The following is a 20,842-nucleotide window of genomic DNA, read 5'->3' as shown; positions in this document are numbered from 1 at the left end:
ATGGAACTAAAATTTAATAAAATCTGTGGGGTTTTTTTTTCCTGTTTATGTCACTTTAACTTTTAGACCCAGCCAGGGACCCTAAGAGGTCAAGGAAAACGTTTTCCTCTCCTACATTGTTCTAATAACATAACTGGTTTCCCAGCCTCCACCCTCGCCAACTTCCAGCCCCAGCCCCGGTCTACTTTCCATCCAGTGTCCGGAATGAGATTTCAAAACAGAAAGCTGGTCAATTCGCTCTTCTCTTCAGGTGCCCATGACGGGCTTCTATGTCACTCATTAACAATCTGACGTCCTCCCATGGCCTACAGGTCCCCACGTGTCCTTGCCTGGCTGCCGCCTGCCTTGTCCCCTCCCACACTCACCCCTGCTCATCTGCTCCCGCCATGTTGGTCTCCTTCACGTCCCTGAGTGAGGCCAGGCTCCTGCCACACTCATGTTCCTTCTGCCAGAAACACTCTCCCCCAGGTACCCACCTAGCCTGCTTCCTTTCTTCCTCATCACCTATCAAAAATGGTGCCCTGTTCCATCAGCCTCTAACCCCTTCCCCCACTTTAGTGACTGTCTCCTCATGAGGGCAATATCCCCAGCACCAAGAACAGTGCCTGGCACACAGTAGGTGCTCAATTAAATCCTTGTTTCCTAAATTAAGAGATTTGTTTTCGGTCTAGTTATTCTCACATTTTTATCTTTACATGCGTCTGTATCACCCACATATTCTGCAGTAAATATGTATTACTTTTAGTCACAACAAGCAATCTACTCCTTAGCCTTTTCTCCAGGACCATTCTTTGGGATCCCCAGAGCTGTTATGGAAAGCCTTAAGGGAAGGGAGGTCCTGCCCCAAGCACTCCTGGGTCTGGGTGGCACCAGGTCCATCCTGAGCTCCCTGGAGCCTTAAGAATTCTGGGAGGAACCAGCAGTTCCTGATGGTGGACAGGGGACTCACTGGAGACGAGCAGCCCATTTGCTTCATGGCATTCTGTTTCAGATGGGAGGAAAACTGGGGAGGGAAGTGAAAACACAACCATAACTGCACACGGACCTCACCCTTCCCTGCCCCACACGTGCAAACACAAACACTTCATGGGGGGGACGCTTCAGGCCTCCTCCAGGAAGGCCGCCGTCTCGCGGGCACAACCTGCTCTCCTCACCAGGCTTGTGCTCTTTCTCTGGGGACTGCTTCTCTGGGGCTTGTACCTGCTGCCTCTGTTCTGACTCTGGAACAGAGAAGCAGCACCTTGGCTTGGGGGCAGGTCCCTGGCCTGCAGATCCCCTTACCTGGTCTGTGACAGAGCCCCCCGACCCCACAAGGGGGCAGAAGTCCTGGGCTCTCCCACGACTCAGGGTTCATGTTCATTAAAGTGTCCCCTCCCAGGAGAAGCAATTCAGGAAACAAAAGCCTCTTTCACTTGATTCATTTTCTGGTGAAATCTTTTCTGATCCTTTTTCATAAGGCCTATCCCAAGCAGACATCTGAAAAGAGAATTGGGGGGCCCCGTCTTCCCTCCCTCCTCCACCCGCCATGAGAGTCCTAGGTCTTGGAGCCACTCGGGCCCCAGGGCTCTGCTGGCTCCTGCCTGTGTCACTGTGACTTACCTGTCCGGTTCCACCACACTCAGAGACAGCTGCTGTCTCCTGGGCTAAGACGTGCCTGAGACGCTAGACAGCAGGGCCAGGCGACTTTCGTAAAAGCCAGATGGCGAATACTTCTTCGTGAGCCACGTACAGTCTGGGCTCTGTCACCTATTCTTCGGTTCTACAACCCTCTCGAAATTGCTGCAAAAGCCATTCTTGGCTCATGGGCCTTACAGGAACAGGCCGTGAGGATGGGTAAGGTACAGCCTGTGGGCCAGTCCGGCCCACTGCTGATTTTTGCAAAGTGAAGTTTCATTGGAACACAGGCACGCTAGTTTATGTACTGTCTGTGGCTGCGTTCCTGCTACACTAGCAGGATTGGGTCGTTGCAACAGAAACCACAAAGCCAACAGAGCCTGAAATATTTTATACTATCTGGCCCTTCACAGAAAACATTTGCCAAGCCCTGCTCTAAAGTATTAATACAAATGACTCACAGGTAGTCCTGTTTTGAAAATGTTTCACACATGTTCCTATTTAGTCCTTGAAACAATTTTTTTTTTAAATTGGGGAATTGGGGGGATGGGAACAGAGCTGGGGAATTGGGGAAAGGGGAACAGACAAGTTGCTGTCATTTTTGTTCTTCAGTCTAGTTGTGGAGGACGTTGCTTCACTGGCCCAAGTTGGCACCATCATTGCGCTCTTCCCGGGCGAGGCAGATCAGTCGCCGGCTTCTGCATGGCTGCTCACTGCTGGCTGCTGGCTACATATGGTAGCCCATGGCAACCCACTGCAGCAGGGGCTGCAGCCTATGCCGTCGCCGGCGACTCATGGCAGCCCAGCTCCAGGTTGAGCTGTTGTTCAGCATCTTAGCTGTAGAGGGCAGTGTCACTGACCCTCATATGTGGGATCCGAACCGGGGCCCTCTGGCGTCCCAAGCCAATTCTTAACCATCGCACCACTCGGCCGGCCCTCCTTGAAACAATTTTTGAGATTCTTATTTGCCCCATTTTGCAGACGAGGAAAACTGAGGACCAGAAAGGTTAAAGCTTGCTGATGGTCACACAGCCAATAAGTGGCAGAACCAGAACCCAAACCCAGGTCTTTGGCCTTTAATCTCGGATGTCTGACCAGATAAACTGCTCCTGAAAGGACATCCCTGAAACCTGGAGTAGTCTTCTTGTTCAGCCCATCGGGGAAGGAGGCATCATGCCCCTTGGTTCCAGGGTCTGAGAGAGACACCGGGCATGGGAAGCGACCAGGCTGACCCACACAGAAAGTGTAGATTTGCATGAAGAAGTCTTAGTGTGCAGAGAATATCTCCAGGGGCCTTCTGTGCCCAAAACAGACTATAGGCTGGCTGGCTGGCAGGAGAGCTGATCTTAAAATTCAGGTTTGGCTCCTGTAAACATGTAACAGGTAGTCATGTCACTGTGAAGCGTACCCAAGCTGTGTCAGTCCTCCGACGACGGACTGGACTGGCCTTGCATCCTACTAGGTCCCAGACCTACCCGTTCCCTTATAATTGGGAACGGCAATGCCATAATTTGTATAAGAGAGACTCCTAGTGGACGTTGGTGGTATTGCCACCCTGTAAGAGCCTCTCCACAAGCTCAGGCCCCTAGCTCAGTTCCTGGGTCCGGAGTATATACAAGGCTGGGTGGTCTTTGAGTAAGGGTCCCAGTACAGGAAGCTAAATGACTGCTGTCCTCCTCAAAATCCTTCCTGAGGGAGGCTGCTGGATGCATGTTCTAACAATGCTGCCATTTAAAAAAACACGTCAGATCGCTTCTCGGCCTTTTGTCTAAGATCAAGTGTAGTATCCGTTCTTACCAGTTTGAAAAACATGTCGGTAGTGCCTCCTTTGGGCCCGCCTTCACGGTCTTTCCTCTGCTTTTATTTTATTTTATTAAAAAAGATTTTGTTGGGGAATTGGGGAAGGGGAACAGCCAAGTTGTTGTCCTTTAATCTTAGTTGTGGAGGGCGCAGCTAGCTCAGCTCTAAGTCTAGTCACCATCCAGCCACCCGTTGGCAGCTCACGGCCGCTCAGCTCAAGGCGCCGTGTTCAATCTTAGCCACCATCACATGTGGGAGTCGAACCGGCAACCTTGTTGCTGAGCGCAGGCTCTAACCACTGAGCATCTGGCCACCTGTTGGCAGCTCAGCTCGGGTGCAGCTCACTGGCCCATGTGGGAATCGAACCAGCGACCCTGTTGCTCAGAGCTCGCGCTCTTAACTAACTGAGCCACTTGCCTGGTCTTCTGCTTTTAGAGTCTTATCTGTGGGGCAAATCCGACTCCTGAAAGCAGTCAGCCTGTGTGAAGCTTTGTGTTGGCTTTCTTCAGCCCTGCTTTGCTCCAGGACCTGTTTTGTGTGCCCATCGTGTTGTTAGTTTGGGTTGTTATTGTTTGTGGGTTTTTTGTTTTTTAAAATCTGACTTGAATGCCAAAATTCCAAAGTAGGACTCCCAGCCTTTCTGGAAAAGCCAGACAACACTGGCTCTGGGTTCTTGCCCAGCAGCCAGGGGTAGAGGTTGAGCTGCTGTGCCCTGGGGACAGGCATGGATTTTCCATTTGCCACAGTCCCCACCGCCCTCTATTATAGTTGCCTAGTGCCTGCCCTGCTAGTGGCCACATGGCCTTCCTGGTCCCTACAGAAGCTTTCCAGTTACATCACACGTGCAGAATAAGTGCCACAATAACAGTTGCTGTCGCAGGAGGAGAGCCTATGCTAAGCATGGTATGGACATTTTCTCACGTAACCCAGTAAAACAGGTATCATTACTCCCAACTCACAGATACAGAAACTGGGGTTCACCATCCCTAAGCAACTTGCTTGTGATCAAACAGCACGTACCTATGCCCTGGAATCAGTTGCTGTGCTCAGCCAGGCAGCCAGGCCTGGATTCTGGATTTATGCCAGGAGACAGTGGAAAGTCCGGTTACTCTGCCATGAGATGTGGACAAGGACTGAAGTGAGTTTCAGTTACAGACATGGGCGTCTTCCTTTGTCAGATAACAAGCTCCTCTCATGATGGGTCAGTAATGTCCCCAATCACAAGGTTTTCCTCCTTTACTACCCACGATGTATTTAAAAATAGTTAGCCCCAACCCTGATTACGAAGTAGGCTAGGTATCTTTGGTGTTCAAAATACTGGCATATTCTCCCTTTTCTCTCAGGACACCTGTCTTGACCCCCAGTGTCCTGAGTTTCCCCCTAAGGGGCCCAGGGACCCTGCTGTGACACAGTGTCCAGACCTGAACTCTGAGACATCACCTCACCTTCCAGATTTTTCCATCCCTTCGTCTATCAAAATGTCTTCCCTCCAAACAGCCTCTGCTGTGTCCCAAATTTTCAAGCTCTTGCTAAATGACTGACAACTTAATCTGATAAACGAATGGGGAGAGGAGGTGCTAATGGACTCGTTCGTTCTTTCAATAACTCCTTCCTGAATGTCTGGCCCCTCTTTTTAAAACTATTCCAGGGCCTCCCATTGCTCTTAGGAGATGGAAGACAAAATCCTGAACAAGGCCTAAAAGGCCCTGCTCATATGCCCCCTCAAGGCACTCCACCCCCCACCCCCCACTGTCCACCCAGCATTTCCGCTGGCTTCTTCCAGTTCCTCCAGCACCCCTTGTCCCCTCCACTTCTGGGTCTTTACACTGACCCTGTCCTCTGCCTGGAAATCTCTCCCACCCTCTCTTAGCCAGTGACTGCCTCCTGGCCCTTCAGATCTCTGTTCAGTAGTGGCTTCAAACAAAAACCACTGCGTGACCTCTGACCTCCCAGCTTGATTGAATCCATCTTTAGACTCGTGCTGGCTCCAGGAGCCTCAGTACGGATCACGCCTCTCGTATGGAACGCTGCATTTACTGATTTGATTTGACGTATCTGTGCCTCGTCAGATGATGAGTTCAATGACACCATCGCAGAGGGACTTTACCCGTTTCTATTCCCTTTTGGATGCACCCCTGATGCTGAGATGGCTACTGTCAAAGACAAGTGATGGCTGGAGAGAAGGAAAGGGCGAAATATCTAATGCCTTTCTGCGGCTGAAACAGGGAGAACCCAAAGACACAGAGCGAGTTAGTGACACAGCAGAAAGTTGGACCCAGGTTTCCAAGGCCCATTTCTTTTTCACGCTATCATTCTTTCCTCTGCAGTCCTCTCTGGGTGTGATAAAGAATTGCACCCTGGACATTTTTATGGCTTTGGAGGCATGCCCGATGTGGCTCCAGGCGGAGGTGGTGCCATGGAATTAACCGGCAGCAGAGTCACTGCCGCACACAGGACGGAGAGTGCTGACGGTACCAGGGCAGACCTCTGGGTACAGCCAGGTGTACCCTGGGCACTATGGCTTGACTTCCCAGGAGCGTAAGACCTGGCATGATCAACCTGCTAGGGGAGGAAAAGCAGCCGTCTTTTGTACCCTTACCATGTGCAAAACCCTGTTAGGGACACTATTCGGTTGACTCTGACATGAGACCTGCCCAAGACATAGGGGTACTATTCTCCTCTTCTACAGATGAGGAAAAAGGTGCCAAGACTGAGCTTCCCAGAGTGCGCAGCAGTCAGTGGAAGAACTGGTTTTTAAACTTGGTGTGTCAGATTCCTGAGACAATTCTTACTCCAGGGTGCAGCCCCGCCTTGATCAAGTCCAGAATACTCAAGACCTGATTGAATTGCCAAATATGAGAAATCAACATGAGAAGGACTAGAACACTCCTGGTGGTCGGGGCAGATAGCAGAGGGCCTCGGGCCCAAGGAAGGAGGGCTGACCGGGGGTAGGACGGGCAGTGTTCAGGACCCACCAGTCTGAGGGCAGAGCTCCGACTTGGGGCGGGGTCCCGAAGCCTGGGTTGAGAAGGACCTCGATCAGGAGCATGGAGCTCAAGGCACCGTCCTGTTTCTCCAGGCTGTGCCCTCCCTTCCCTCCGCAGTCTTTCCAGCCAAAGGACTTTTTTCCCTCTGCTTTCAATGGAAACATTCATTTCTGAGCAATCAGATGTCCCAGACCTGGAAGAAGAAAGTGTTGGTCCAGTGGGCCAGCTGTCCAGTTCAAAGGAAAAGGCAGTGATGCACCCTTGTCCTTCACGTTGTGTCTGCAACACCTGCTCCTCGAAAGGGGCACAGAGACGGGGAGGAGCTCAGGCCTCTTGCTGGGTGACTTTGGGCACTTGACATTCTGAAATTCCATTTCCTCCCTTCTAGAAGCTGGATGAAATGACCTCGAAGGTCCCTTGTATGTTCTGGTTTTAAGCTTCTCCAACCTGGGGATGCAGGCAGAGTATAAGACAAGAAAAAGGCCAGTAGTGATCACGGGTCATCCAAGATGACTTAACACTGACAGCAGAGACTGTGCTGGAAACCTATCTCATCTGCATGTCTTATGTATCTTGAGGTTCTCTCACATTGTCAGTGAGAAAAATAACTAGATTTGAATAGGCTGTGTGTTTTGTGTAACAGATTAGGACATAGATTTGGGTGTCAGGCCCCGGTTCTAAGGGGAAGACCTTGGAGAGGCAGCTTACCATGAGCACCACATGCCTCATTGGTAAAAGAAAGAACAATGGACACCTCCCAGGGTGGCTGCTGGTTCAGAGGCGTTTCCGTGGAGCGAGCACCAGCACAGTATCCGGCAGATCCGTAAGTCATCTGCCTCTCCCCTCACTGGGGAGGCGAACAACCAACGTGGAGAATGGAGTTCAACTGTGAATTCAAATTCATCAAGTGTTTATCCAGCACCAAATGTGTTGTGCCCTAGTCTTCCATCCCTAGTATTCACTGTGGAACAGGTACTGCTGTTCCCTGCAGACGCCCTGATGGAGAAGTCCACTAGGGGAGGGTGGAGCCCCATGGACTTAAGGTTCCTACTGAACATCCATATTCCCAGATGGGGGACCTAGAGCAAGGGCCCTCTCACCCTTCATTGTGGCTGAAATGGAACCAGCCTCAGTGTCCCCCTGGCCTCTCACTGCTTCCTATGGGTAGTCTAGGCTTTTCTATTGTTGCCACTCCAACTCCTCACAAACATTACCATTTATATTTTTTATGTTTTACCACCATTTCACTCACCTGCCCCGAGGTGGGTGGGGGAGTGTTACTGTGGCCAGAGGCCAAATGAGTCCGGGCCTCCTGCGACCTGTGCCCTTCAGCCAATAGATCGACACAGGAGTTGGGTCATAGAATAAGCGTTTATTATCAGAGCACTGGTGGTCTGGGAAGGCAGTGGGTTCACACCTCCAAAAACTGCCTTCCTAGTCTCAGATCGGCTGGGATAGTTAAGGGAAAATCTGGGCATTCTCCCAGAGGCTGCATGACTGTCCGGAGGTCTGTTCTCCTTTCCTGATGCCCCCCTCTGGTATCTCTTGTGGTGCCAGTGATCTGGGAATGGTGGGGGAGTAAGTAACCTGGGAAAGTGCTAATCCATGGAGTTTGTAATTAGCAAGCATCTACCAGGTGGTCTTCTAAGATAAGGAGCAGGAACAGGGACAGGGCATCCTGGGGGCATTCTGAGCACAGGGGGCCCAGCTGGGCCCTGCTTCATTATCACCCTTATTTTGCAGTCAGTTTGACCAGGCTCAGAGCTTCCATGACTTCCATGACCTTCCACTGGAGGTCACACAAGGCCTCTTAGTCTTTTGTCCTAAGGAGGCCTTGTCACCCAGAGGCTGAATTCACAAGTCAAAGAACTTGTGAATTCAGCAAGAACGAGTCTCTCTCCCTCTCCCTCCCCCCCCCCTCTCTGAATACCAGCCAAGGATGTGATGAGTCACTTATTCCTCTGGGTGCTTACATCCGGGGTGGGGCACTGTTCTGTTCCCTCTGCCAGTCCTTCTCGCCCCAATTCAGGGCCCCATTCTTAATGACCACACCAGTTCCTCAGGAAACCCCCACCCAGGCTTTAGCTTTTCTAACTTCTCTCCACTTGCTTTGCAACCCCTTCCCAGGCCTGCTTCAAACCCCGATCTAGGCCCGAGCTCCTGGATATCAGCGTTGTCAACAGTTTGCTCCTGGATAGTTCTCAGGACCAGTCATCTACCAGCTAAGGGCTTGGGGTCAAGCAGACCTGGGCCCCAATCCTGGTTCTACCACTTATGACCAATGCAATCTTGACCATGTTACTACACTTCTATGAGCCTCTGTTTTTTCCATCTGTATAATGGCAGTAATGTAACGGGAATAATAGTCCCACTTACCTCCCAGTGAAGAGTGAGATGCAGCAGGCCTGCACTTAGCACAATGACTGACACATTGTAAATGTTCAATGAATGACTCTCTGTGTGTGTGCACGCGCGCATGCATACCCTTCCTAAACATGACTTTTCTTTTTAATAAATGTGAGTATTCCCATATGGTGGAATACTATACAACACTTTTTAAAATTTTTATTTTATTGGGTAACAGTGTGTTTTTTCCCGGACCCATCAGCTCCAAGTCAAGTCGTCCTTCAATCTAGTTGCAGAGGGCAGGCCCACGTGGGAATTGAACTGGCAACCTTGTTGTTCAGAGCATGCGCTCTAACCAACAGAGCCACCCAGCCACCCCAACACTTTTCTTTACTGTATTTTTTCACCATATACTAATTTGAGCACGACAGGGATACAGCATTTCTATTTTCTCAAGAGTCCTAGTTTCTTATTTCATCCTTCCTTTTGCTCTGGGTTTTCTAGCCTCTTCTTCCATATCATTTTTATCGCCCTTTGCAGCTTTCATTTCCTCTGTTCATTTCAAATGGTTTATGATAGCAACATGTCAATATTTATAACATTTCAGTCTAATCCAACAGGACAGGAATGGAAGCTGATGGGCTAGTTGGAAAATTAACTGAGGCAATGAATTAAAAAAAACAAAAACACAAAATTTTGCAAAGGACACAAACAGGCAATTCACAGAAGAGCAACGCCCGATGACCAAAAAACATAGGGGAAGTTTTCAGATTCTAGTAATCAGGGAAATGTAAATTTAAATAACAATGAGATACTTTGCTCCTATCAGAATGGCCAAAATTTTAAGACTGATAATACCTCTTGCTGGTGGGAATCCAGGAAAAGGTTAATCATTGCTCTTGGATGACATAGCTTTTTGGAAAGCAATCTGGCAATATCTACTAAAATTACATTTAAAATACATATATCTTTTGACCTAGCAGTTCCACTCCTGGGAATCTCCCCCATAGATATAAAAATACCAGACTGCTGGGCTATATGCACAAGGCTGTATAATGAATTCTTGCTTATGATGGAAAACATACAAAAACCTAGAAACAAAGTGAATGTCCTATAAAGGGGAAGTACTTAACTATGTTACGACATGCCAGGGAATGGAAAAGCCATTAAAAAGAATAAATCGGCCTTTCTGAAAAGCAGGCAAAGGGCCCAAGTGGAGAATCGGACCTACCGCGGCGCGGACCTTGACCAGCTGCTGTACCCTGGGTTGGCCCCAGGGTTCCTCATGCTTTAGGAGCACGGCGGTTTGCCCACGGTTCCAGCTGCGCCACCTCACCTGAGACGCCTGTCCTCCTGCCTCGGGGCCCTCATCTCTGGACAGCAATGTGGAGTGAGCAGCTGAAGCAGCTGCACAGCGCCCCGCAGCGGCGGCGGCTGCACCAGCGCCGGCCGGGGAGGCAGCACTCACTGCTGAAGCTCTTGCGCAAAGCCCAGAAGGAGGCGCCCCCCCGCCCCACCCATGGAGAAGCTCGAGATGGTGTAGGCTCACCTGCGGGACGTGAGCATCCTGCCGGAGATGGTGGGCAGCATGGTGGGCGTCTACCACGGCAAGACCGTCAACCAGGTGGAAATGGCAGAGACTATCGGCCACTACCCAGGTGACACAGTCCTCCCACTTCCCCTCCCTCAACTGCTCAGCCAGCAAAGGCACAGGCTCCTCTACTCCAAAATAAATAAATGGGAGCTACACCACAGGGATCACCGGTGAATAATTGGTGAGGAAAAGCAAAGTGCAGGAAACTGGGTATAAAATTATCCCCTTTGTAAAAAAAAGTACTGCCGCCCTTCCCCACCCCCACCTGTGTATATGCACCAACACACACGAGCACGGAGGAAAACATGGCTGGATCCAGCCCCGTGATCATCATGGTTTTGGGAGGATGGACAGTCATGTGGTAGGAGGTGATGGGAGAAAGTGAGGGAGGACCCAATGAAGAAAAAAAGACCGCACCAAAATTAAAAAAACAAACATATATATATCTCACATTTAATGTAATCACATTTATGCATTAATGTAAAAGTATGTGTGTGAGATGTAAGAAATATAAATATAGGGCCGCCCGAGTGGCGCGATGGTTAAGAACTNCCCTCCCTAAAAGAGTCAACTATGCCATTGTAGCATGAAAGCTACAATGACCAATGACCATGGCTGTTCCCCAATAAGATTAAAAAACCCCAAAAACTGTTGGGGCTTCCAGAACACCTGTCCACATTTACAGCCCGGTCAATGTTCTTTGGGACTTGAGGAAGGGTTTCTTGTCAGATCACTGGTTCTCCAGGGCATATAGGTTGCTTTCTAGGTTGGTCCAAAATCTTCGCAGGACTGAGGAAGACAATGCAGGTAATTGCAGGTAATTATTACCCACTGCAAGTCACCTAACTCAACAAAAGCTCCTTCCTACCTGGGACCGCCTCCTGCGCCATAAGAAAAGGACATTGCGACTGCAGCAGCCAAGAGTAAGGTGTCTTCTGTAGAATCTGGCTTGGAGGCCAGAAGTATAACTAAGTGGACCACAGCCAGGAGGCAGCTGTGGAACAGATTCCAGGTATATATGGCTGTGTCCCCCAGCCTGTAAAACTCACCTTTGCCTGAAGAGTCATTCTACCTTAACATAACGCAGAATCTTTGAAGGAACCCAGCCCACTCTATAACCCAGACAACAGTAAAACACAAAAGTTTCTGTGTCTTTCAAAATACCTACAATTTCAAACTTTGTTTTCTTCGTCACACTATTCATTTTCTAGTCTTTGAAACACCAATTCAAGTTTGAAAATATGATTTTTTTTTTAAGGAAAGTATACATACCTTTTAAAATTAGGACAATACTTGCTGACAGTACAAACGCTGGTATAAGTAAATATCTATGCCTTGAAAGATCTGTAAGAAAAAAGAAATACATGTAGCTGAACTAATCAAAATAGAGACACAGCAGACCCTCCTTACTTGCAGATTCTGTATTTGAAATTTACCTACTTGCTAAAATGTATTATTTGTATCCCCCAAATCAATACTCGCAGCACCTTCTTGGCCATTTGTGGACACGTGCAGGATGGTGAAATATCTCAGCTGCCTGATGCACAGGTCCTGGCTGAGTCTGAACAGGGCAATGCTCCGCCTTCCTGTCCCAGTGCTCGTACCATCAACAAGTGTTCCATTCATGGCCTGTTTAGTGTCATCTGTTTCACATTTTTGTGCTTTTTGTTGGTTTAAAATGGCCTCAAAGCATAGTGCTAAAATGCTGGTTAGTAGTCTTATGCACAAGAAGGCCGTGATGTCCCTTACAAAGAAAATTTCTGTGACAGAGAAGCTTCATTCCGGCAGGAGTTATAGCACTATTGCTCATGAGTTCAATGTTAATGACTCTAATATATATATATGTGTATGAATGTATATATACACATATGTATATATACGCATATGTATGTATATATACACGCATGCATATATGTGTAAGTGTATGTATATAGTATATCTACAGAGAGGGTACCAAAAAAATGTACACACATTTTAATTGATGTGATTTATGTAGCAGTAGTTCACCATAATCAGAATTNATATAAATATAACATTTTTGTTAACCCAACATACAACAATGTACATTCCTTTACCGACAGTGTGACTTAGAGCCAAGTTCCTGTCATTGGAAATAGTCTATTTTGGGAGTTCTGTCCCACCCTGACTTTTGTACACGCTTAATGCATTCTCCTTTTAGTTTCCTTAGAGTGCAGTGAACATTCCTGCTCCAAGTTTTTGTGTGGATACCTGTTTTCCTATCGCTTGGGTATCCCCAAGGCATGGAATTGCTGATCGTAGGGTTGTAATTCCTCCGTTCGCTGCACAGACTTGCGTTAGGACTTAGTGTGCTCACCACAAGCGCTCTCAGGTCCACTCATCCTGTCCTGCTCCGAGCGTCCTTCATCTCACACCTATTCTCGTCCCTACCAAGCGCTAAACAAGTATGTGGGAGGTGCCACTGTGCCAACTGCTGCTGACGGGCCAGTGAGACGAGGCCTCCAAACTAACCGCTGGATACTAGGATGAGGGGGTCACTGGTAACCTTGACCAGGAGTGGGGATGGAGACCTGACGGAAGTGGGTTCCAGAAAGAACGGGAGAAGAGCCAGTAAAAGGAAGAACAGATCACACTTCCAAGGAACTTTTCTATAGAAGATGGCAGAGAAATGAGAGGAGAGCTGAACGGGGAAGTGGGATCAAGAGCACTTTGGTTTTTTTGAAGATGTGAGAAATGGCAGTGCGTTTTGTTGGGAGCCGGCTGCCAACCTCAGTATGACATGGCCAAGCGCACCACAATTGTGACAACTTCTGAAGCTCTGAGAAACAGATACTGTTTTATATCTTAGAAAATTTAAATTCCCCTTCTAATAGATATATCACAATAATTCTATTTTATACACTAAAGGCAATTTTAGTCACACTACTAATCTTTTAGTAAAGGTCAAAGTACACACACTGTAAATCTTAAGATCCTGCTTAGACAATAGTTTTTAGAATAAATGTTGGGTGGTCATGGTAACCATCCTTTGGGCGATTATGTAGAGGCTCAGGCCTTGGTCGCAGTCATTGTAGGTGGAGGGATTTGGACTTAGTTAAGATAAGTTAGTCTTTAGCATAGAAAAGGTATGGCTGTACCCTGGAGCATAAGAATTATGAGGAAGTAAAACCCTGATACTAATGGAACAATGGTTTAACTGCCCGGCATAAAAATGGGCATGCTGTAAAATAAAGTGAGACACTTCACCTCTTGAAAAAGCGCTCCTGTGTCTCCACGCGTTTTTTTCCCTTTTTCCTCCCTGACGCCATCTCCACCTGAGGGAACCCCTGGACCTGTGGGAGCTGGTCTCCCGCAGTGTTTGTATGATGCAGGAGAAAGGTAAAAATTGGTGATGGGGGAGAGAGGTGAACAGTGACAAGGGTGATGTCCTTAAGTAGGTGAGGGAGAAGGGTGGGATCCTATGCATACGTAATGTCATCAACAGAATGCTGTGTCCCCCACAATTCCTATGTTGAAACTCTAACCCCCAAACATGACTATATTTGGAGATATGGCCTGTGGGGAGGTGCTAAAGATTCAATGAGGTCATAAGGGCGGGACCTAATCCAACAGAGCTGGTGCCCTGATAAGGAGAAGGAGCTACACTATAGAGTCTTCTCCCTGCCATGTGAGGACACAGTGAGAGGGCGGCCATCTGCAAGCCAGGAACAGGGCCCTCACTGGGACCCAGAACAGCTGGCACCTTTGATCTTGGACTTCCCAGCCTCCAGAACTGTGCAAAAAAATTGTCTCTTTTTTTGCTATGGCAGCCCCAGCAGACTAAGACAAGCAGAGAGACTGGCTTTCGGGGGAGCAAGGCGAGTTCGTCCACAGTAACAGGAGGCAGAGTGGGGTAAACGCGCCGAGGGAGGCCGAGGGGTCTCATTGTTTTCAGTGACATGGGGTGCAAGGTGAGCAGCTGAGAGTGAGGACACAGGGTTACAGGTCTAAGAAGAGCGACGGGGAGACAGTGAATGGACCAGAAACACCATAAATCCGAGGTCTGTGGTCATGGAAATGAAACGATCAGCCTGCCGAGCATTTTTCTCCTGGCTGTGCAGCTTGGGTGCATGGAGGGAACTGGCAGAGGTAACCATAATCGTGGTTGGGATTTGGCCAAATGAGAACGACAAGTGAGAGGGTAAAAGAATGAGCATAAAGGAGTAATGATAACGATGAACAATGGGGATCCCAGGTGGGCAGGGAGGAGAAGGCAAGGGGTTTGAGGGCCAGCAAAAAGGTGGGGCGTCGCTGGCTTGCAGGCCCTGGTGGGGCTGCGGGATTGTCGGAGGTGGGGCCCACGAGGGAGTGATGGGGAAGGTAGAGTGGCCATGCTTGTAACCGGGACCGCGGAGGGCCTGCAGGCATGGGTCATGGAAAGATCAGAAACAGAACCAGGGCAGCGGCTGCTGAGAAGGGAGAGACAAGATCTTCTTGAGGGGGACCATGCCAGGGTATTTTTTTTTATTGCATTTGTAGGTTTTGAAAACACTCAGATTGTGAAAGGAGCAGTGTTAAGTGTGAGTGATTTGGACCAGGTGCTAAAATCTGCATGGGCTGAGGATAAGCAGAAAAATGGGTGTCGGATTGTGGTGACCTGCTGGCATGGTCGCCAACGCTGAGGAAGGAGCAATGGTCTGGAAGCAGAGCGGAACCAGAGGACATCCTCCCTCCTTCTGGCCCAGGGTACAGGGCACAGCGGAGGGGACAGGTGCCCCTGGAGAGGGAGAACCAGGTGTCAGTAAGAGCAGAAATGTACAGGGAACATTCACAGAAGAGGACGGGCAGAATTCTGCTGATGGACGGGCTCAGAAGGGGCCCTGGAATAAAGGCTTTGACAAGATTAGTTGGAGACACACTTTGGGAGGAAGCTATGCCACCCGGAGGTGGGGCGACTTAGGGAGAAGTGGGGTTTTCCCAGGAGACTCACTCTTGCTGATGGCGATGGGGAGCCCAGACGGAGCTGTCTCCCGGGGGCCCTTTTCACGTACCTGCCTTGAAGTGAGAAAGCTTTATTTCCACACTCAAGCTGAAGACTCTCCCGTGTCAGGAAGCCCAGGGGCAGGGTGGGCTCAGGAGCTAAGGCCTCGGCTTGGAGGCTCCGGAGGCTCAGGTTTCCATGACGGTTGCCTGGGGGACAGTCAGGGCCACCCACTTCCGTATTCAGGAGAGCGTGCTGTCCTGCTTTAGTACATGACAACTTCTAAAGAGTTCTCTGCTGTTTACCTGTCAGGGTGACAGCTAGCACAATACAGTAAGTGGGTAAGGGATCTTAATGAGACAAATCTCCCTGCCCCACCTGGGCCCTACACCTGCATTTGGATGGTGGGGATGTGGTCTTTGCCTCCTGTCAACAGACCCCCCCGAGTGAAAGTGCTTTGTCCATTTTCTCCTTTGCTCCACTACTGATCCTGCAATGAATTATTTTTCCTTAAAAACAAAAGAGAAGTGCAGTATAGATTTCAGTAAAAAGCCTTTACTTCCTGAGGCATCTGACAATTTTATTTCTCTGATTTAATAGGAAAATAGAGCCAGACCGCCTAGTTACTTATGTACACTTATTTACATTTATTTACAAGCATGTATAGCCCTCCTCGGCAAATTTTACGATGAAAAAAAAAAAAAAGAGCACCTAGTCATATAAAGTTCCAGACGACAGAGCAGCCGTTAATACTTTTTGTTCGTTTACTGGCATTTCTTCTAAACACACCACCTCTGATGAAGGACTGCCTGGAGTAAGACTTCGAAACCTCTTCACAGATGATGTAATATTTGAGTGGTGAAGCAGATACGTTTTGTAAAGTCTGTGAAATGACTTCTTGCCTGAGGATTTGATTCCATCTTCTATTATCAATCAAGTGGAGCTAAAAAGAAACGTGTCATATTAGTAACTTGTAAAATGCCCTCAATCTGTGTTGCAGACCAAGAGTCTTAAGTATCCTCCTATTCTAATGAGTTGCCTTTTTGTAATAAGCCCATCAAAAGCAAGGGTGCTAGGGAGCAGAGATGGAGGGAGACTGGTCTTGGGCCCTCGTGTGATGGTAGCTGGAATTCCACCTGGAACATTACATCCAGTGCGCAGCACTCATTAACAATCCTATCTCTTCAAACCAACTCAGTCTTGGAGTGCAGCTGAAGTCTACCTGTAACGGCCACCCCTTCCAGCATTTCCTTCTTTGCCACATGAATCTCCTGGGCACGGTTTTCTTTCCAGCTCGGCTTCTCTTCCTATTTACTCACTTCTGTGGTGATGATCTTGTGTTGTCTCAGAGGAAATCAGCTAAAACCCAAAGCTACAGCCTTGTCTCAACAAGCCCCTTCAAACTGAGGTTCCAATTCTTGGAGCTTTGTCTTCAGCCCTCCCCTGAACGACCTTCACTGCCATTGTCTGTGATGACCACGCCTCCACTGCAATCACCCGGATCTCAGCAGAGGCCCACCTGGGCCTTTGCTCTCACCTGGCACTCACACACCCCGCCTCACAGCTGAAATGCCCCACCTCTGACCATCACCACTTGTTTCCACCTCTCCCCGCCTCACTGCTAGCACACCTGCTCCTCACCTCAGCACACCTGTACTTGCTGGATTGCTGTCCGGCCCCTCTCCACATGGCCTCCTGGCCCATCAACCTCTCATGGCATCACTACCTCTGCCCAGCCTGTACCCCATGACTAGCTGAGCTTGGAGTCCTTGGAATCCTTGCCCCCAGCCTCCTGTCACAGCTGCCTTCCAGGTAACCTGGTCACTGTTCCACCCCGCAGCTGGGGAGAAAGGAAACGTCCTAGTCCATCCATTGGTCCTGCCTCACCCAGGCCCTCCCTGCTGCACAGCAATCCCTGCTTCACCCCCACGCCACCACTTACAAAGGGCTTTCTTGACCCGTCTCCCTGCCTCTCTGCAGCTCTAACACGGGCCTCCTCACTCCAGATCGCCAACAGGGCGCCACCTGGTCCTCCTGGACTGCTCCCACCTGCTCCTCCATCTCTTCCCACCACCCGACGGCCTCCAGCCTCTTTCCCGGTGACCTCAGCTGCTCAGGGCACCGGCTATTGTCCTGATAAAGACACTCCCCAATCTGTAACTCCAGCCCCAGCCCTAAAACCACTTCTCCAATTATGTGCCAGACGTTACGACCCAAGGAGTGGGCCTGCACCCCAAACTGTCAAAGCAGAAATTCATCATTTTTCTTCCCAAAGAAGAGCCCTGTCTGACTCCTCTGTCATGCCTGGTAACGCCACCATCTTTTGGGCACCAAAGGTCAGAATTCCTGTTGCTTTTGGTTTCTTTTTTGAGGAATACTAATAATTATCCTAGCTAACATTTTCTGAGCAATATTATGAACCAGTCACTATTCTAAGCATTTGACTTATATTCGTTTCTACACGTTGTTATGTCTATGTTATTATTACGTATATGATCATGGCTATTTCTGTATTAATGTTATGCCCATTTTCCACAGAAGACAACTGAGGTAGAGAGAGTTTACGTGACTAGTCCGAGGCCTATGAGAGACAGAGCTGGCATTTAAGCCCAGGAACTCTGGCACCGGAGCCTGCCCTCCCAGCTGAACTTCTGTTAATACCATCTCCACGCTTTCTCTCAAACCTAACCTTCTATATTCATTTCTGCTGTGACCCCCTAATTCAGGCCCTCTCTGCTTGGCTGCATTATTATTCCATTTATCCACAAACCCATGTCCCCATCTCCGGCCTCTTGTCTATGAACTCACCCTATGCTTTGCCAGCAGAGCAATCTTTCCAAAGTGTAGCTCTGCTCAAAAATCCTCAGTGGTTCCCCTGAAGAAAAGGCCGAAACCTCTTGGCAACTCTCCATGTCACTGCTTGGCCCACCCTGCTGGTCCAGCCCTGCCTTCCTGCAGCCCTCTCACATTTGCTACCCCGAAGTGGATGATTTGCCACCCCCTCCCCTGCCCTCTACAGCCCCGGGCCCTTCATCTTCCCCTCGGCCCTCAAAGCCCAGCTCATGGGGCCCTGCCTCCCACCACCAGTGGGATCTGCCAGGAAGAGGCCTTCTGGGGCCGACGCTGCCATCATTAATTACGTCGGTGTCCTATCTTTTGTTTGTGATACAGGCCCAGCTCTGACCCTGGCTCCTGAAGTGAACCCAGTCCCTGGCCCATGTTGCTGGGATGGGAGAAGGAGGGATATTGCAGTGGTGAACAGTATCACCCTCGGGGTCTGAATCCCTGGATTTGCATCCCAGCTCCCATTATTAGCAATGGGACTTGACTCCTCTGAGTGTCACAACCACTGTCTCTAAGCCCGTGGTGCTGATACCCCGATGCAAGGCTCACTGGGATGATGTGTAGAGAGTGGCTAGCCCAGGGCTTGGCACATGGTTGGCGCTTCATGAACTGGGGTTAGTGTATCTGCTGATGTTACTGATTACTGGTCCAGGCAACTGACAGGCAAGCAGACTCTGGCTCCCTAGGTGACGGGCACTGGACATGAAGTCCACTCCGGTTCTAGCGCATGATATGCAGTTTACCCTCTGCACAGTCTACAGGGGTCTTACCTGGTTCTCTGTTTCTGCTGGATTTCGGAAAAACTGCAAATGAAGACATTGTCATTTCAATTGAGGAACTGAAAAATAGAAGCTAAAATCTGGAGTTTCTAACTGCCTTTTAGGGACCTGAATCTGGAAAACTCTAAGCCAGAGCCCTGTCAGGCTGGTACTCCCGACCCTCCCCAAATGCTTAAATCAAACTGGCTACAGAGGTGGTCCAAAGAGTGGTTTGAAAATGACTCATCAGGTGATAGGAAAACAAAAACTGTCGACACAATGGCTATTTCTACAGCAGGTTGGGCATAATAAGGCTCAAGATGAAGGGAAGGCTAGCGTGGTGTGGAATGATGCCGCTCAAGAGGAAGGCGAGGTGAGCCACGGCAGTAACTGCAAATTTTTAGTAGCCACACGATAGAGTGAAAGGAAATAGGTAAAATTAATTTTCATGATAGATTTTATGTATTAGCCCAATGCCTTAAAAATATTTTCATTTCAACATGTAATTAATATAAACATTAATGAGCTTGGTCACTTTCCTTTTTTTTTATACTAAGGCTTATCAATCTAGGGTGCACTGTGCACTTACGGCACATCTCAGTTTGGACCTCCCCATTTCAGGAGCTCGACAGCCACATGTGGCTCGTGGCTACTGCTTCAGACATCGCATCGGTTTCCTTCCCATAAAGCACCGGACTTAGCCGGGAGCCATCCTGGGGTCCAACAGCACAGCTCGATTCTCTCCCATTCTGAGAGCTGCATGCCGGACACCTCACCATTTCCCAATTAAAGGCTTTAGAGTTGAGCCACTTGCCAAAGTACTTATTTTTTTAGAACAATTTTTTTTTCCAGGTTATATGCTGCTACCAGTACTGACCACTGGCGTCATTTTTTCTCCACTGAACAAACTTTTTTTTAAGTTAAACCAACCAGTTGTCATGGAATTTGGGTACTCAGTGGGCGTTCCTTTGGGTCAGAGACCCACAACAACACACAGTGGAAAATGATTTTGGTTTCTGGGGACCAACCTGTTAAGGAGATGATTAACTACAATACCACTATTTGGGGATTAAAAATAACTTTTTTTTAAAAGAAGACTTGAGATCCCCAAATATTTTACTCATTGGTAATGATGCTTTAAAACTTCCTTCATCTGATTTTTATAACTTGTTTAGAGGAGAGTCAATTCACTGATAATCTATTACTCAGGGGTCTTCATGGTATTTGCAACCTATAATATGGAAATAGTATCCTCGGGAAATCATATTCTAGTGCCAAAATCCCCAAATAGTCTAGGTCAGCACTGACCAATAGAACTTTCTGGAACAATGGAATTGTTCTCTATTTAGGCTCTCCAATATGGTAGCCATATGTGGCTACTGAGAACTTGAAATGTGGCTAGTGCAACTGAATTTTAAATTTTATTTTTAATTAATCACATTTTATATGTAAATCACTGTATGCGGCTAGTACCTACTGTACTGAACAGAATAGGTCTAGGGAAACTGAAATCTAGTTTGCAAACTTGGGTCAAGACATGAATGTGAAATGACATGGACCCTAAATGCCACTACCTTTCAGAAAGCTTCCATTTCAGCACTCCATGTGGGAGTGCCAAATTAGTCTCGCAAACATCCTTGTGGTGAAGGTTGACATGAAAACTGTTGGGAGGGTGACCGGTTAGCTCAGTTGGTTAGGGTCTGGTGCTGATAACACCAAGGTTGCCGGTTCAATATCCACTTGGGCTGCTGTGAGCTGCGCCCTCCCTAAAAGAGTCAACTATGCCATTGTAGCATGAAAGCTACAATGACCAATGACCATGGCTGTTCCCCAATAAGATTAAAAAAAACCCAAAAACTGTTGGGGCTTCCAGAACACCTGTCCACATTTACAGCCCGGTCAATGTTCTTTGGGACTTGAGGAAGGGTTTCTTGTCAGATCACTGGTTCTCCAGGGCATA

The 20,842-nt window shown here is 48.6% G+C and overlaps 1 protein-coding gene and 1 long non-coding RNA gene across 2 annotated transcripts in view; both read right to left on the bottom strand.

Annotated features, from left to right (window-relative positions):
* Positions 1-11,533: 11,533 nt before the first annotated feature.
* The window catches only part of CD58 (CD58 molecule), a 51,940-nt gene continuing 42,631 nt past the window's right edge, over positions 11,534-20,842 (bottom strand). The window contains exon 4 of the mRNA XM_019661472.1: positions 11,534-11,685. Coding sequence (XP_019517017.1) covers positions 11,549-11,685 — 137 coding nt within the window. The 3' untranslated portion in view covers positions 11,534-11,548. The remainder of the gene's footprint in view (positions 11,686-20,842) is intronic.
* LOC109392819 (uncharacterized) lies at positions 15,816-20,609 on the bottom strand. Its single transcript, XR_002126126.1, has 2 exons — positions 18,895-20,609; positions 15,816-16,223 (listed from the first exon to the last, which is right to left on the bottom strand). It is a non-coding gene; the product is annotated as an uncharacterized LOC109392819 (long non-coding RNA).

Source organism: Hipposideros armiger, unplaced genomic scaffold (genome assembly GCF_001890085.2).
Source record: "Hipposideros armiger isolate ML-2016 unplaced genomic scaffold, ASM189008v1 scaffold_349, whole genome shotgun sequence".
In the NCBI taxonomy this organism is placed as follows: Eukaryota; Metazoa; Chordata; class Mammalia; order Chiroptera; family Hipposideridae; genus Hipposideros; species Hipposideros armiger.
The sequence above is the reverse complement of the archived record's forward strand: the minus strand, read 5'-3'. Positions and strand labels throughout refer to the sequence as shown.